General features: G+C 40.3%; 3 protein-coding genes across 3 annotated transcripts; 2 read left to right on the top strand and 1 right to left on the bottom strand.

Moving 5' to 3' along the window:
- Positions 1 to 594: 594 nt before the first annotated feature.
- Positions 595 to 1,587, top strand: asdurf (ASNSD1 upstream open reading frame). Its single transcript, XM_075479166.1, has 4 exons — positions 595 to 760; positions 1,016 to 1,069; positions 1,311 to 1,386; positions 1,498 to 1,587. The coding sequence occupies exons 1-4, from the start codon at positions 686 to 688 to the stop codon at positions 1,536 to 1,538; spliced, it is 246 nt and encodes an 81-aa protein (XP_075335281.1). The 5' UTR covers positions 595 to 685; the 3' UTR covers positions 1,539 to 1,587.
- asnsd1 (asparagine synthetase domain containing 1) lies at positions 1,549 to 5,534 on the top strand. Its single transcript, XM_075479163.1, has 3 exons — positions 1,549 to 2,961; positions 3,240 to 3,421; positions 5,112 to 5,534. The coding sequence occupies exons 1-3, from the start codon at positions 1,549 to 1,551 to the stop codon at positions 5,356 to 5,358; spliced, it is 1,842 nt and encodes a 613-aa protein (XP_075335278.1). The 3' UTR covers positions 5,359 to 5,534.
- On the bottom strand, positions 5,353 to 8,627 carry LOC142396432 (glucose-1-phosphate thymidylyltransferase). The gene is made up of 8 exons (XM_075479165.1): positions 8,174 to 8,627; positions 7,889 to 7,978; positions 6,781 to 6,860; positions 6,587 to 6,702; positions 6,374 to 6,471; positions 5,992 to 6,060; positions 5,840 to 5,898; positions 5,353 to 5,658 (listed from the first exon to the last, which is right to left on the bottom strand). Exons 1-8 carry the CDS (start codon positions 8,363 to 8,365, stop codon positions 5,538 to 5,540), a joined length of 825 nt encoding a protein of 274 aa, XP_075335280.1. The 5' UTR covers positions 8,366 to 8,627; the 3' UTR covers positions 5,353 to 5,537.
- Between the last annotated feature and the right edge of the window lie 6,558 nt (positions 8,628 to 15,185).

Here is a 15,185-nt window from a genome sequence, read left to right as displayed (position 1 = left end):
CTTTTTTTTTCTCCAAGTATTTTTATCATCTGAGCCAGTTTTCAACTTTTGTTGAAACATCAGCATAGGGAGTAAACTCTTAGCTGCTTGTTACTTCAACTCACTGCCAAAAATGGCGTTTCATTCACTTTTTTTTATAACAGGGTCGTCACCTGGTGCTTAATGATTATTCAAGTGGCTTTGACTTAGTTCTGGTAACTCAGATATTTTGTTCAATGTGTAGATAGATAGATAGATAGATAGATAGATAGATAGATAGATAGATAGATAGATAGATACTTTATTGATCCCGAAGGAAATTCAAGCATCTAGTAGCAAGACATAATGAAGCAATAAAAATGTTTATACAATTATAAACACTTTAAAAACAATCTAAGAATTTAAAAAACAGTTTAAAAATATAAAGTGATCAGTGAAGTAAGACGAAAAGGTTATTACCTTTAAAGAAGTCGACTTCCGTGACGACAGAAATAGTTGTATCATAAAATGAATGTAAAATGTTGAAAATTCATGTTGCGTGTCATATATCGCCGACCTCTAGGGGGCAGTAAGATTAAAACTAGACAACCCTCCGTTCACCCGGAAAAGCTTTTTGCAGTTCCCGAACATGTGTTTACGCTAAAGTTACCGACGTCAATTTTAACAAAACTTACGGCTGTATTTGCGTGCCTGTCTTTTGTACAAAATGTCTTCGAAAAGCCACGAAAGTAATATTTTTTCTGACGAACACTCTACACTAAAGGAGGAACTGAACAAAAAGGTAGCTGTTATTTCTAATCATGCTCCAGGTGGCTAATGTGAGCTAATGCGGTTAAAACTAGCTAACAGACAAATGTAGCTGAAAAGACATTAATGTAAGCATGGTAGTTTAACACACTTGAATAATCCTGTTACGCTGCTCACGAATGTATGTTTTGGGAAAATGTTTAGACTTTATTTGCTGACAGCAGATAAAAATGGTGATATGTAGTGAAGTAGTTGACTGAGGTTTGAGATGATGTGTGTTACTTTACAGATTAAGGAGCAGAAGGTTATTGTGGACGAGCTCTCTAATCTCAGGAAAAACAGGGTGAGTGGTGATGAAATGAGGAAAGAACTCAACTGAATAGTCATTTGTGGATTTATTTAAGTTGGTTATACCATATTAATTATGATTAGTAACAACGCAATCGATACTAATGTCTTGTGCATCCAATAAGTTTGGCAACAAAGTAATTTTTTTCAATGTAATTATTGTTACATGACTATGTACTTTTGTCGGTGTTGGTGCACATTTTATATATTTCTTTGTTTGTTTTCTTCTTTTGCAGAAAGTCTACATCCAGCAGCGAAATAGTAACATATTCTTCCTAGCAGATAGAAGTCAGACACTGGGTACATGCAAAAGTAAGCTGAATTGTGAAATTTATTGTTAATTTTAGCATGTCTAAAATGAATAAAAATGTGCTCATATCAAATCATGTGGCAGATGAACATATCAGAATTTTCTGTTTGCAGAGGATCTGGATTACATGAAAAAAGAACTCCAGGACTTGTAAGATCGCAACAATGTGTGGCATCTTTTGTCTGTTGAGTCTCTCGTCTGCTGACTTTGAGTGGGACAAAATGGTTTATGAGCATTTGAGAAGAAGAGGGCCAAACTCGAGCCAGGATCTTACAGTTATAGGCACAGACTCCAACTTTCAGTGTTTGTTCTCCGCCCATGTTCTTCACATGAAGGGTCTCCTCACCCCTCAGCCGGTTCAAGACGACACTGGAAACATCCTGCTGTGGAATGGAGAGATTTTTGGAGGGCTGCCAGTGATGCCAGGGGAGAATGACACCGCTGTTATGTCTCAGAGGTTGTCGACCTGCAACAAGCCTTCAGAGATTCTTACTGTCCTGTCTGCTGTAAGGGGACCATGGGGGTTTGTTTACTACCAGAAGGCTGGTGACTATCTTTGGTTTGGCAGAGACTTCTTTGGCAGGCGCAGCTTGCTGTGGAAATTTGATGCAGCGATCAGTGCCTTGACCCTGACTTCTGTGGCGACACAGATATCTACAACTGACACCTCCAATTGGAAAGAAATCCCAGCAGTTGGTGTGTACAGGGTTGATCTGAAAGCAGTTGCAGAAGCTGGCTCTGTGTCATTTGAGATTTTTCCCTGGGCTCATGGAGGAAAGGATGTCATTCCACCTTGCTGTGAAACGATTGCTGAGTCTACCCCTCGTGGCTGCAGTGGTGTGATGAACCAATCGGGTCTTGTTCTCACCTCACCTGTGTGCCCTCTAAATATGTCCATTCCAAAGTCATTGAATACAACAGAGATTCATCAAAAATCACATGTATCTGTCAGTGATCTGGAGGAGCTGCTTATTAGTAAAGAGAAAACTGATGAGGTGAACCATCTAATCGGTGTCCTCAGTGAAGCAGTGAGGCGACGAGTTCAGTCTCTGCCCTTTAGGCCAGAGAATCCACCTTTTACTAATGGGTATGCTAGCATCGGTATACTTTTTTCAGGAGGTATTGATTCAATGATATTGGCTGCTTTAGCGAACCGTCATGTACCTGCTCATCAGCCAATAGATCTTCTCAATGTAGCATTTAAACTACAGGAGCCAAAAAGGCAGAACAAGTCTGCAAAAACCTCCAAGAAGCATAAAAAGGTACCCACAGATTCCAAGACCGATCAGGCTGGTTCCCATACATACAGTCCATTTGATGTTCCAGACAGACTCACTGGAAAAGCCGGTCTCAAGGAATTACAAGACTTGAATCCTGAAAGGCAATGGAATTTTGTTGAAATCAACGTAACACAGGAGGAGCTTAAGAAAATGCGCCAAGAGCGCATTGGTCATTTAGTGCACCCTCTGGATACTGTGTTGGATGATAGCATCGGATGTGCTGTGTGGTTTGCTGCAAGAGGGATGGGAGTCATCATGCAGGACAATGACCAGAGGCCTTTCACATCATCAGCAAAGGTGACATGCACACATCAGACTTTGCACTGTGCACTCCGGGAAAGTAACTGTGTGAGCTGTCTTTAACAAATGTAAGATGTGATATGACTGTTGTTAAACTGTGTCGAGTACTAAGGGATAAACAGCTGGATGTTTCATATCATTAATGTAAGAAACAGCTGGGTATTTTACACCATTAATGTAAGAAGTATTCGTAACATGTTTTGAATGTCATTCAAAGGAGAGAAAAAAAGTTCCTAGCAGCCCCACTGATGTTCTTTTCTGTGTTTTTATTGCAGGTAATTCTGACTGGAATCGGAGCAGATGAGCAGCTAGCTGGTTACTCAAGACACAGAGTACGATTCAAGATGTCTAGTCATGAAGGACTCGTCCAGGAACTAGCCATGGAGCTGGGCAGAATATCGTCAAGGAATTTAGGCAGAGATGATAGAGTGATAGGAGACCATGGGAAGGAAGCTAGGTAAGTGTCGAACCAGTTAAAACCAGTTTTGAAATGACAGAATTTGTTTGTGTAACTTTAGAAACTTGAAAGGAATTGAACTTGTTCAATTGTTGGTCCTTGTTGGGGTTGCTCCTTGCTCCCACTTGATGTCCTTAAGGAAAATGGCATAATATTTTGGGAACTTCCAGCAGTTTGTATGTTGGTCAACAGTATTGCCCAGGCTAAACCTATTCTTTCTTAGGAGGATGTGCCTTCTGTTTTCTTCAGGTTGCCATTTGAATTGACATTACAGAAGACATTTGAACCTGTTGTGGTGGCTGCAGCTCAAATTCAAATTTTGTTACCTTTCTTATTCCAGTCTGTGGTTCGCAGTGTCTTTGGATCACCATTTAAAAAAAAAAAAAAAATAATAATATTGTAACATGTAAATGTTATTAATCATTATGTATGACGTATGCATGTAATCTGAACATTGAAACTGCTGCAGCTATATGGGATTGAGTCTTCTAGTCTAACCCGATATAATCTTAACCAGGAGTGGACAGTTGTTAGTACAGGTGTGAATGCAATTAGGACACGCCGCACACACAAATATATTCACAACTCTAGTTTTAGGTTTTGTTCAATGTTATTTGAAATAACTTTGATACCAATGAGTGGTTCATTTGACGAGATCTGTCTTTTTTCTTATTTGAATTGTTATTCTTCCTCTTTTAGTAAAGCAAAAAAAATGCTCTTATCCAATAATTATTACTCCATTAAACTATGAAAGACTTGTTAAATAATCGTTTGCTGCAGCTCTTGTTAGTCTTTGAGTGCAGAAAGAATGTGAAGGAACCCTCGTTGATGTTACCACGAGTTCAACAGATGTTTTGAAGCCTTGAGTTTGATGGTCTGGCATCACAACGTTGGCCTTTCTGAGGCCAGAAGGGAATTGTGATATAACTGGACTTGTTTCTCTGTGTAGTGCCCTAAGATGACTTCTGGTGTGAATTGGTGCTATATAAATAAATTTAATTTGAAATGCCTTACGAGGGGCTGGAGAGTGATCCTTGAAAATGGATTGGACAGAAGTGTTTCTTTGATGAGGTATCTTTTGGATGATTAGATAAAATTTTAGAACATCCAGCACATTAATCAAAGGGGGTGTACCTAGTTGATGACACCATAATGACTTGTGGGAATAATGTACAGACTTTGAATCGCGTACATTTTTGTTTGAATGGGATTCTATTAGAACCAGAAGTTCGGAGGTGTGGCGCTTTTGCCTGGTGGCCATCAGTGGTAAGACACTGTACTGGTCTCACGTCTGACAGTGGATGGCCTCGTCATCATTTATACAATCCTTGCTTTTTCCTAAAAAAAAAAAAAGTTATAGACTGATTTATTAGGTTAGAATTATCGTAAACTTCTTACCGGGCTCCACCTCCACAGCTCTTCACTTTAACAACTTCTAGCTTTTAAGGTTCCTGTAGCTGTGTATACAGTTTAATTCAGATCTCTCTTATTGTTTGATTGCTCACAATAGTATGTTTAAAGTGTCAGTTAAACCAGTTATTTACACAAGTGTATTCTTATTTCTACTAGATAAATGATAATGAAAGTGTTATATCCAATATCCAGTTACATTCACAACTATGAGCACCACACATGAAATCTTGCTCACATCTGTTGTTCTGTCTGATTAATATCCTCTTTGTATCTGTAGGTTTCCCTACTTGGACGAGGACGTGGTGAGCTATTTGAATTCGCTACCAGTATGGGAGAAGGCTGATCTATCGCTTCCGCGAGGTGTCGGGGAGAAGCTCCTCCTGAGGCTGACGGCGAAGCAGCTGGGCCTTGGCCAATCAGCTGTGCTGCCCAAGAGAGCCATGCAGTTTGGCTCCCGCATTGCAAAGATGGAAGACGGCCGCGAAAAGGCTTCTGACAAATGCACAAGACTATTCACTGTGTAAATCATAGAAAATGTATTAGAAAATGTTCATTATAAATTTACGTTTAGGTAGCATTTAAAGGCACATTTACAGTCAGTTATTGGTTTACAAACACCTTAATTTAACTTTGCCTCGAGTTTGATTTTCTTCATTTTGGATCATTTTTACTGTGTTGGGAAATAAACGTTTATGAATTTCTTCTAAACCATGTACGACTTTGCATCTTGAAGTTTTTCTTTGAAATAAAGGTCACATTCAATATAGGAAGGCAAGTTTCCGACATCAAAACGTCCAGATATCTGATGGATGTAAACTGGTTTCCTGAAAGAAAGAAAGAAAAGAAAAGTCAGTATATTCATCATATATAGTCAATAATTCCATGTTTTTACAATGTTTTGAACAAATTTGGATTTTTAAACCAGACCAGTTTTTTCTAATAATACAGGATTCAGTAATTATTTGTAGAGCAATCTATGTCTCTCAAAGATGCAGCAGAAATGACCTTGGAATGATCCAAGACACAAAGTTTCCTGGGGCGTCTTTTTCTTCTATAGGAGCATCCTGTGAAGACGGAAAGAAAATCGGTATAATTGTAGAATTTACAAAAAGAAAAAAGAAGCTTAACCTTTATTCACTCTACACTTTAATATTTACCCTCTTTTCCTCGAGGAAGGCATCCAACAGAGGAAGGCTTTTCTTTGAAAATATATAGAAGCAAGGACACTGAAATACAAATGGAGATTATTAGCTGAAGAAATGACTGAAGAATGGGGCAAAAGACATGCAGCCTAAATGCACACTATGTGTCAGCCCTCATACTTGCATGCATATCAAAGCATCAAGTTAACATGGAAATTGATCATTTTGGAGATGATTTCCAACATATTCATCTGTTGTGTTGTGAAAAATGAGTTTGGTGTCCTGTTTTAAAATTGCTCCACTGTAAAACAATGCGTCACTGTAAACAGTCCAGCAGCTGTTAAGCCATACTTGGATTTGTTCTGGACAACACTGGAAGGCTTTGCGATGAACTCACTGCTCTCCTGGACTTGGTTTCTGAAGGAAGAGGTTTTTCCTTCATACAGAGGACGCGAAGATCATCGTCTGCTTCAAGTATTCCATATTTCTGGGTTTCTGTAGAGGCGCATGCAAACAGAATGAATTACCTCTGAACATTCAGATTCTCATCTTAGTATAAGCCCTCTTCTCTAAAAGCTCCTTTTCAGTGTGGCTGCTTGAAAGAACTCACCCTCCTCTCTGCACTGGTACGAGAGTACCAGGCAGCCGTCTTCACACATCGCTTGCACATCCGAAAATTTTTCTTTAACTTGGCAGAGGCTGAAGTCCTCTTTGAAGAGGGTGTCACTGTTTAGGAATGACAATTACATACGTTAGAAAAAGGCCTAATATCACCCTTGACTATGTTTAAAAACAGAAACTTACCCCCCAATTACTACAACATGGTCTTCAATATTGAAATGTTTTACTGCAAGCTGCAGGCAGGCCACAGCCCCCAGCCGCTCCTGGTGAAGGGAAAAGATTAGGACGATTTACAAGTTTAATGAGTGAGAACTTCACTCCAACCCCTGCTTAAAGTCAGGGAATCAGCCCGTTGCAGATTCATTCAGCATTTTTATTTGTATGAAAAAGTGACGAAGCACAGATATGACACAAAACAGTTTTATCTAATAGCTGATAATTCTGTTTTTGTAAAATAGACCTGTTTTTTCACAATCTTTGTCTCAGATGAAGTAGTAAAAAAAAAAAATAGATTATTCTTTGCAAGGAAAAAGTTATGGAACAAAAAAAAAAGGCAGTTCTTAGTTATACCTCATCTGGCTTTTATGACAGCTTGAAATCCATGAACCACGGACTTCACATTTTTCGAACAATATTCTTTATTAATCATGTTGAGATCCAATTGTTTTCATTTCTCAGGCAACATTGCTTTGACTTTTCTGACATGGTGCCTTCACCTCTTTACTTTGGTCAAGCTGTAGGTTTCCTTTTTCAACCAGATTTTAGACACAACTCACTGGGATCGACCAACATCCATCTGAGTTGAATTAGTGTCTTGAAGTTTTATAATCCTTTCCATTGCTTTCACTGACAGCTCTCCTGTTGGGGCTATGTTTCCAGCTCCTTAAGCTCTGCAAGGACTCTGTTTGAAATGCAGACTCATTTGCTTATTTAGACTTTGAATCTATCTTTCTTTTTTTTAAAAGTGATGATTGATTACATATTTCTTCATCTGAAAAAAGTTCGAGGTATATTTTACAAAGCTAGAATGTTCAGCTAATAAACAAAATTGTTTGGTATCATATCAATGTTTGGTTTATTATTATTTTTAACTAAATAAAAAAAACTCCAAGTGAGCTGATTCCATCATTTTTGCCAAGAGCTGTAATTCTATTTCAAGCATGAAGCAAGAAATGCACTTTTTTTTTGCTGCTGAAAGAGCCGTTATCATGAGATTTATTTACAACTTGGTCTGAGGACAAAAAGAACTGTGCTAAATAGGTTTATCGGTAATGGTTAAGCGTGTATTTACGTCATTGGTTCTTGTTTGGTCACTGAGAATCTTGACATTTGTGAAACGTGCAGCCCATTCTTTAAATGCAGTCTGGTAAAGATCGTTGGTCTGTGAAGAAGACAAAAGGGGAGATAGTCAGGGTCAGATCTGCAAATTAATGACACATATTTCAATTTCAGATTTCGACTGTTAACGCTGCGATATGAACGATTTGTTTTTAAACCACATCAACAACTCATATGAACAGTCCTAAACGTATCAGCCACGACATACACAGCTATACTGGTACATAGTAGTACTTACTACGACATAAATGCAGTCCACGAAGCTGGAAGCGGTCAAAGCCTGAACCCAGTGAGATATCAAAGCACAGTGTCCCACCGGCAGGAGAGGCTTTGCAATGCCAGCCAGGTGAGCGAACTTCCCGCTACTGTCGGAAGCAACATCTCTCTGAAGTCTGGTTCCGTACCCGGCGGCAAGAATAACAGCTTTCATTTCAATTTATAACAACAACAAAAAAAGAGACTCGGCTTAGTTTTAGTTAATGGTATCAGATGAAGATGAAGAATTAGGTGGGTAAAAATGCCAACACGATTGCAAACAATCCACAGTGTGTTTTACGATCCTCCTCAGACCAGGTTGTAGGTCTTCTCGCGATACCACCGTACTTCAGGGATAGCCAGCCATCAGATAGAGCCTGGCAACGCGAGACTAGAAGGCTGAAGTATTGCTATAACATAGACATTATAAAGATGTAAAAACGCAAGCATTAAGATATACATAATGCATTGGGTATGATTATTTATTAGAAAATGATGCAGTGAAATAACTTGAAAATCACCACAAAGGTAGCAGAGTTTGCAGAAAACAATTCGATTTTCTTTTTTTAAGAATTTTTTTTAAATCGGCCCATAATAAGGTGTTTACTGAATACTGTCTTAAAAATGTATTGTTACATTTTTCACTTACTACGTCCAAATCATCTAACTTTATTTTATGTAAATTTGGAGTTGGAATGTTCAAATTATTGTTCTTTATTGATTAGATAAGGACTTGTGGGATATTCTGTATGACTTTCCTATTAAGTCTCAGAGGAGCAACTCATGCTATATTTAGCATTAAAATCATTAAATTCAAGTATGTTTTCATTATCATCCATTATGTGTCTAACAGACCAAATTTGTTTAGTCATCCAGTCTTCCATAAACACAGACTTCCTTCTACTCAATATTACCCGATTATTCCACAATGGTACATTATGAGGGCTGAAATTATGCTTGAACATCAATTTCCAATTTAACAGAAGATGTTGATGACATTTGGATAGTTTTATGGGCAGTTTTGAAATTTCAAAATCACATACTAATAGAAAATCAGTACCTCCAACTTTGTTAAAAACAAGAGAAGGTAGCGAGAACCATATCTCATCATCCTTTCTTAAGAAAGAACGAAGCCATTTAATCTTCAATATTCCATTCATAATTTCAAAATCAATTGCTTTTAAACCACCATCCTCATAATCCTTTATCAAATCTCCATTTTTGATGTAGTGATGCTTATTTTTCCATATGAAATTAAAGTTTATTCTATTGATCCATCCATCCATCCATCCATTATCTTCCACTTGTCCGGGGATCGGGTCGCGGGGGCAGCAGCTTGAGCAAAGAGACCCAGACGTCCCTGTCCCCGGCCACTTCCTCCAGCTCTTCTGGGGGGACCCCGAGGCGTTCCCAGGCCAGCCGAGAGACATAGTCTCTCCAACGTGTCCTGGGTCTTCCCCGGGGCCTCCTCCCAGTGGGACGGGCCCGGAACACCTCACCGGGGAGGCGTCCAGGAGGCATTCTCACTAGATGCCCGAGCCACCTCATCTGACTCCTCTCGATGCGGAGGAGCAGCGGTTCTACTCCGAGCCCCTCCCGGATGACCGAGCTTCTCACCCTATCTCTAAGGGAGAGCCCAGACACCCTGCGGAGGAAAGTCATTTCGGCCGCTTGTATTCGCGATCTCGTTCTTTCGGTCACTACCCACAGCTCGTGACCATAGGTGAGGGTAGGAACATAGATTGACCGGTAAATCGAGAGCTTCGCCTTCTGGCTCAGCTCCTTCTTCACCACGACGGGCCGGTGCAGAGCCCGCATCACTGCAGACGCCGCACCGATCCGTCTGTCAATCTCCTGCTCCATTCGTCCCTCACTCGTGAACAAGACCCCGAGATACTTGAACTCCTCCACTTGGGGAAGGATCTCATTCCCGACCCGGAGAGGGCATTCCACCCTTTTCCGGCCTTTTCCGGTCTATTGATTTCTTTTATAATTCTAGGTGGGATGGCGAGGGAGTATGCTGGATAAATTAATCTGGATAATGATTCAACCTTGGTTAACATGGTTCTACCGAACAGCGTTAAGTCTCTTTGTAGCCAATTATTTAAAGGTTTTTTTTACTTCTTTTTTTCACTAACTTCTTCACATTTAGTTATCCAAATCCCTAGATATCTATTCTCATTTTTGACGGGCATATCATACAACTAAGAATCAGAACAGTGTATTCTTATTACTACACTGCCTCTGGTTGGCTAATTGTAAAATTAGGATCAGCTGAGCCCTTTCCACACAGGCCTAGGGTATTTAAAGAGTGCAACAGACAAAGACAGAGGGAGAGCTGGAGAAAGATAGATAGACAAACAAAGACAGATAGAAAGACTTCCTTTTCTGTAACAATGGCTTGTCCTTTTATTGATGACCCTGGGGCAAAGGGTGCGCGCATAATTCAAAGGGCATTTTCAGGGACACAGCAAACCCACTTACTTTCTCCAATAAGTACCTGTGGGAGAGGTACAGGTTCAGCAGGCCTGGCATAGTTTACCTATGTAGTCTGCTGGAACCGCATTTGAGTAAAAGTACAAGACATAGCAAGGCCCTAACCACTGTGCAGTCTGTCTGCATTGCACTGCGGTTCTTTGCCTGTGGGACTTTTCTTTACAGTGTAGGTGATGCTGAAGGTCTGTCCAAGGCAATTGTTTGCAGGGAAATAAGGAGTGTTTCTCTTGCTTTGAAACATTTCCTTAACATTTTCATCACCTTCCCTGGCCATAAAGACACCCAGAAGATCAAGGTGTTTTATGCTATTGCAGGTATGTGATATTTACAGTAGCCGATAATGTAAAAGAACCTACTGGCTGAAGTATTGAGTTCATCATCTCCCTCAGGCTTCCCCAATGTCATCGGTGCAGTACACTGTACTCACGTACGCATCCAGGCCCCTGCTGGACCCGTGGAGGCTGACTACGTAAACCGGAAATCTTTCCATAGCCTAAATGTACAGGTACGTATTGGGGCTAATTGTCCATAGGCTCTGAACTGGGTTTCTCATTTTGAAAAATACCACATCAACCCCTTTGAATAATGCTGAGCAATGTTACATGTATGCCCTGTGAAACCTCATCATTGACTCCTTTCCTCCGAGCATACAGATGATCTGTGATGGAGGTCATTTCATTTCCAACATTGAGGCTAAATGGCCGGGATCAGTTCATGATTCGAGGATCTTCCGAGTATCCTCACTGGCACAGAAGTTTGCACAAGGTGAGAATTTTACTAACCCGAAGGAGTGCACTTTTGAAGTAAGGTGTAGCATTGGCATAATTTTGGTAATCTAATGAGAGGTCAAGTGTAGAGGCCTTAAGGAATTTAAAGTGCTCGTCATACTTAATTATAGATTGCCATATAAGGCACATGTTGCATCAAATTGCAGAGTCTTAACACATGTATATCCTTCCAACATTTCTCTTATTCTGCAGGAGAGTGGTTCCTGAGCCAGGAACAAGCGTGGAGAGGGCATTCAACCATGCGCATGCACACAAGGGCACAAGGGCACGGATAGAAAGGACATTTGGCCAAATTAAATCCAGGTTCATTGCTTAAAGTTCTCAGGCACCATGGCTGACTTCTGACAGAGCTCATCTTAAATTAATAGTATACTTCATATTTTATACATTTTGTGTTGTGGACAACTTTTCAGGCTCAAGTCTTTTATGATTGATTTCCCTGCAGGTTCCAGTGCCTGAAATGACTCAGGGTTTCTCCTGATCGGGCTTGTGACATCGTCATTGCCTGTGCTGTCCTTCACAATATAGCAACAATACGCCGGGAGAGACTGCCCACCGCGATGGTGGAGGAACAGGAGGACATCGACATGACCATCCCTGAACAAATGGATGGAAGAACAGTGAGGGACCTATACAGGGACACATATTTCCATTGATCCTTATTGTTGTGACCTTTGAGTTATATATATATATATATATAATTATTTTCATAATTTAGCATTGACACAGTGGCAGTTTAAGTTGGAGCAAGTTTAAGGTTAAATGCATAGAGAATTTTCTAAATGTTAGGTTATGGCACCCCACTGAATATAAATGTATAAACAAATATCTAAAGGTCTCGGTATGCTACTACGTGGTCACGCAGAGTCTATTAAACATTTCGAAGTTCTCCGGACCGTCGGGATGTCGGATATGCAAGGCAATTCACCTCCTGATTAGTAGGCGTCGCTACGCTAGACGACCTAATCTCGCAATGTCTATCGTGAAAGTCGTTGATCGTTTACCTTCCGGCTTTGTTTCACTCTTCACAGTGAACGATGGCGACCGAGAGAGAAAGACCGTTGTTGGAGCTTGATATTGAAATGCAAATCATTTTGACCAAATGTTGACCGGCACACAGTAAACCCTTTCAAAAATGGCGGTGTGGTTGTTGTGACTGGAAGGAGCTAAACCAGAAAAGTGATTCCGGAAATGTTAGCTGACCAATCACAACCCTTACGGTCTCCGCGAGTCTAGATAGGAATTTTGGCCGACGCACGCAAGCGTAGCCTTTCCCGGACGACCATAAATCAGACTCGACACTTTGTATGAACTGTACAATGATGACAAGTTTCCAGTTCAAGTTGAATTTTTAATTTTTTCATGTCTTTCAAGCTGTGGAGAGAAAATCCTGTATCACATCCTGTGATAGAGGAAATGTGCCTGTGAGCAACGAAGTATGTAGGCAGTGATGGTAATGTGAAGAGTTACTTACTTCACTCTTTGCTGCTGGAATTTGTGTTCCTGTTGCAACCTGCAGTAAAGTGTATCAGTGATAATTAGGCCTATTGGTATATAATAGGTAAACTGCAGACGCATCCAAACCATTTCACATTTTTAATAATAAATAGCCTACCTGTGGCATTTCTGTGTCTACAGACAGTTCTGTCCTCAAATGCCCCAGATGTGGTGGGGCCATCAAACTGCAGACGGAGAAACACTGCAGTTGTTGAAGTAGGAGATCACAGGGATGCATGAGATGAATAGTATTTCCATCTAAAGAAAATTAAATTGAATACAACTACTCACACATGGGTTAGGGATGTCCTCTGTGGTCTGGGATCAAGCAGGCAGAGTCTCCCACCACTGACAGATATAGGCACACCATCAGTTATTATAATTGAGAGACACTGAGGGAAAGTGATCAATACCTTCTAGGCAAGGCAAGGCAAGGCAATTTTATTTATAGAGCACAATTCATACACAGGGCAATTCAAAGTGCTTCACAGCTACATAAAATCACAAGAAGGCAATAAAATCATTAAAATAAATATATATATATATATATATATATATATATTAAAAACCCATTAAAATAGTCATTAATTAATTAAAAAGTGAAGGTTGCAGATAAAATACTTTCAGGTGTCATATGCACAGCTAAACAGAACTGTTTTCAGCCTGGATTTAAACATTGTCAGAGTTGAGGCCTGTCTCACATCTTCTGGAAGACTGTTCCAGATGTTAGGAGCATAAAACTGAAACGCAGCCTCACCTTGTTTAGTCCTGACTCTGGGCACCAGCAGCAGACCCCTCCCTGGGGCAGGAGACCCCTCCCTGAGGTTCTCAGAGCCCGAGTTGGTTCATATGGCTTTAACATGTCAGAGATGTACTTTGTCGTTTGACCATGAAGAGACTTGTACACAAGCAGAGCTGTGTTAAAGTCTATTCTCTGAGCGACAGGAAGCCAGTGCAGAGACCTGAGCACTGGACTAATATGGTCGTATTTCCTGGTTCTAGTCAGGACTCGAGCAGCAGCGTTCTGGATGTACTGCAGCTGTCTTATAGCCCGTTTAGAGAGCCCAGTGAGCAGGCCGTTACAGCAGTCTAACCTGCTGGAGACAAATGCATGGATCAGTCTTTCTAAGTCTGGTTTAGACACTATTCCTTTGATTCTGGCAATGTTTTTTAGATGGTAAAAAGCTGCTGATGTTACAGATTTAATGTGGCTGTTAAAGTTCAGGTCTGAGTCCAATATTACCCCGAGATTTCTAACTTGATAGTTAGGTTTTAGAGAGAGAGTCTCAAGGTGACTCATAACACTTTCTCTTTGTTTCTGTGGGCCACAGACAATGAATTCAGTTTTGTCTGAGTTTAGCTACATACCGATCCCGCACACTTTTGTTAACATATCCCAAGGAGGTCCCTGCATCTATTCCTTCCACCAGTGGCCGCCCTCGATTGCTGGTTAGAGCAAGTTCCTCCGCTGGAGTGAGACTTTCAGGTGGAGGACCCCCATCAGTGGCAGAGGCCTGTTTTTTTTTTTTTTTTTTGGTAGCTGCAATGCAACATACAGTTCACCACAGTTTTTTGGACAAACAAACACATTTCTTCAAAGGCTACTTACCACTCTGAAATATGTTCTTGCATTTTACTTTAACCTGCTGCCAGGTACGCTTCTGGCTGTTAAGATTGCTCCTGTTGAGATCTAACAGTGAAGAATTAATGTGGGTCACATTAGTCACAAAGTATGATGATGCGTGTTGGGTTATTAATAAACTGAGCAGGGTTATGTGTGCAGTACTCTCATACAGAGACAATTCAGCATGCTTTATTTAAAAAAAAAAAAATAACAAAGAGGAGAGCATAAATACATGAGGACAGTGAAATAAACGTGTAACATTCGACAATGGTATGAAAGTTGTATAACTTACGCATTTAGCCTGTCGGCAATTGTTTGCAACGCCGTTTACCTCACTTTATTTATCGCGACAGTATTACCTTTTCTGGTAATCACAGTTTTAAACTCCTCGTACAGCCTAATCAGCATTGTTTTGTTCAGCTGCTGTGAAAATTACAGCTCTTGTTTTGGTCTCATTCTCCACGAAAGTAGCTAAAGAAAGCCAGGCTGAACTAACACCATCTCTCTCTTTCGGTTTTTAAAATTTTTTTTTTACTGGCGGTTGGCAAACCACTTATAGAAGCATTACCGCCACCTACTGGTAAGGAACT

The sequence above is a fragment of the Odontesthes bonariensis genome, chromosome 12 (assembly GCF_027942865.1).
Source record: "Odontesthes bonariensis isolate fOdoBon6 chromosome 12, fOdoBon6.hap1, whole genome shotgun sequence".
NCBI lineage: Eukaryota > Metazoa > Chordata > Actinopteri > Atheriniformes > Atherinopsidae > Odontesthes > Odontesthes bonariensis.
This window is presented reverse-complemented; position numbering and strand designations above follow the sequence as displayed.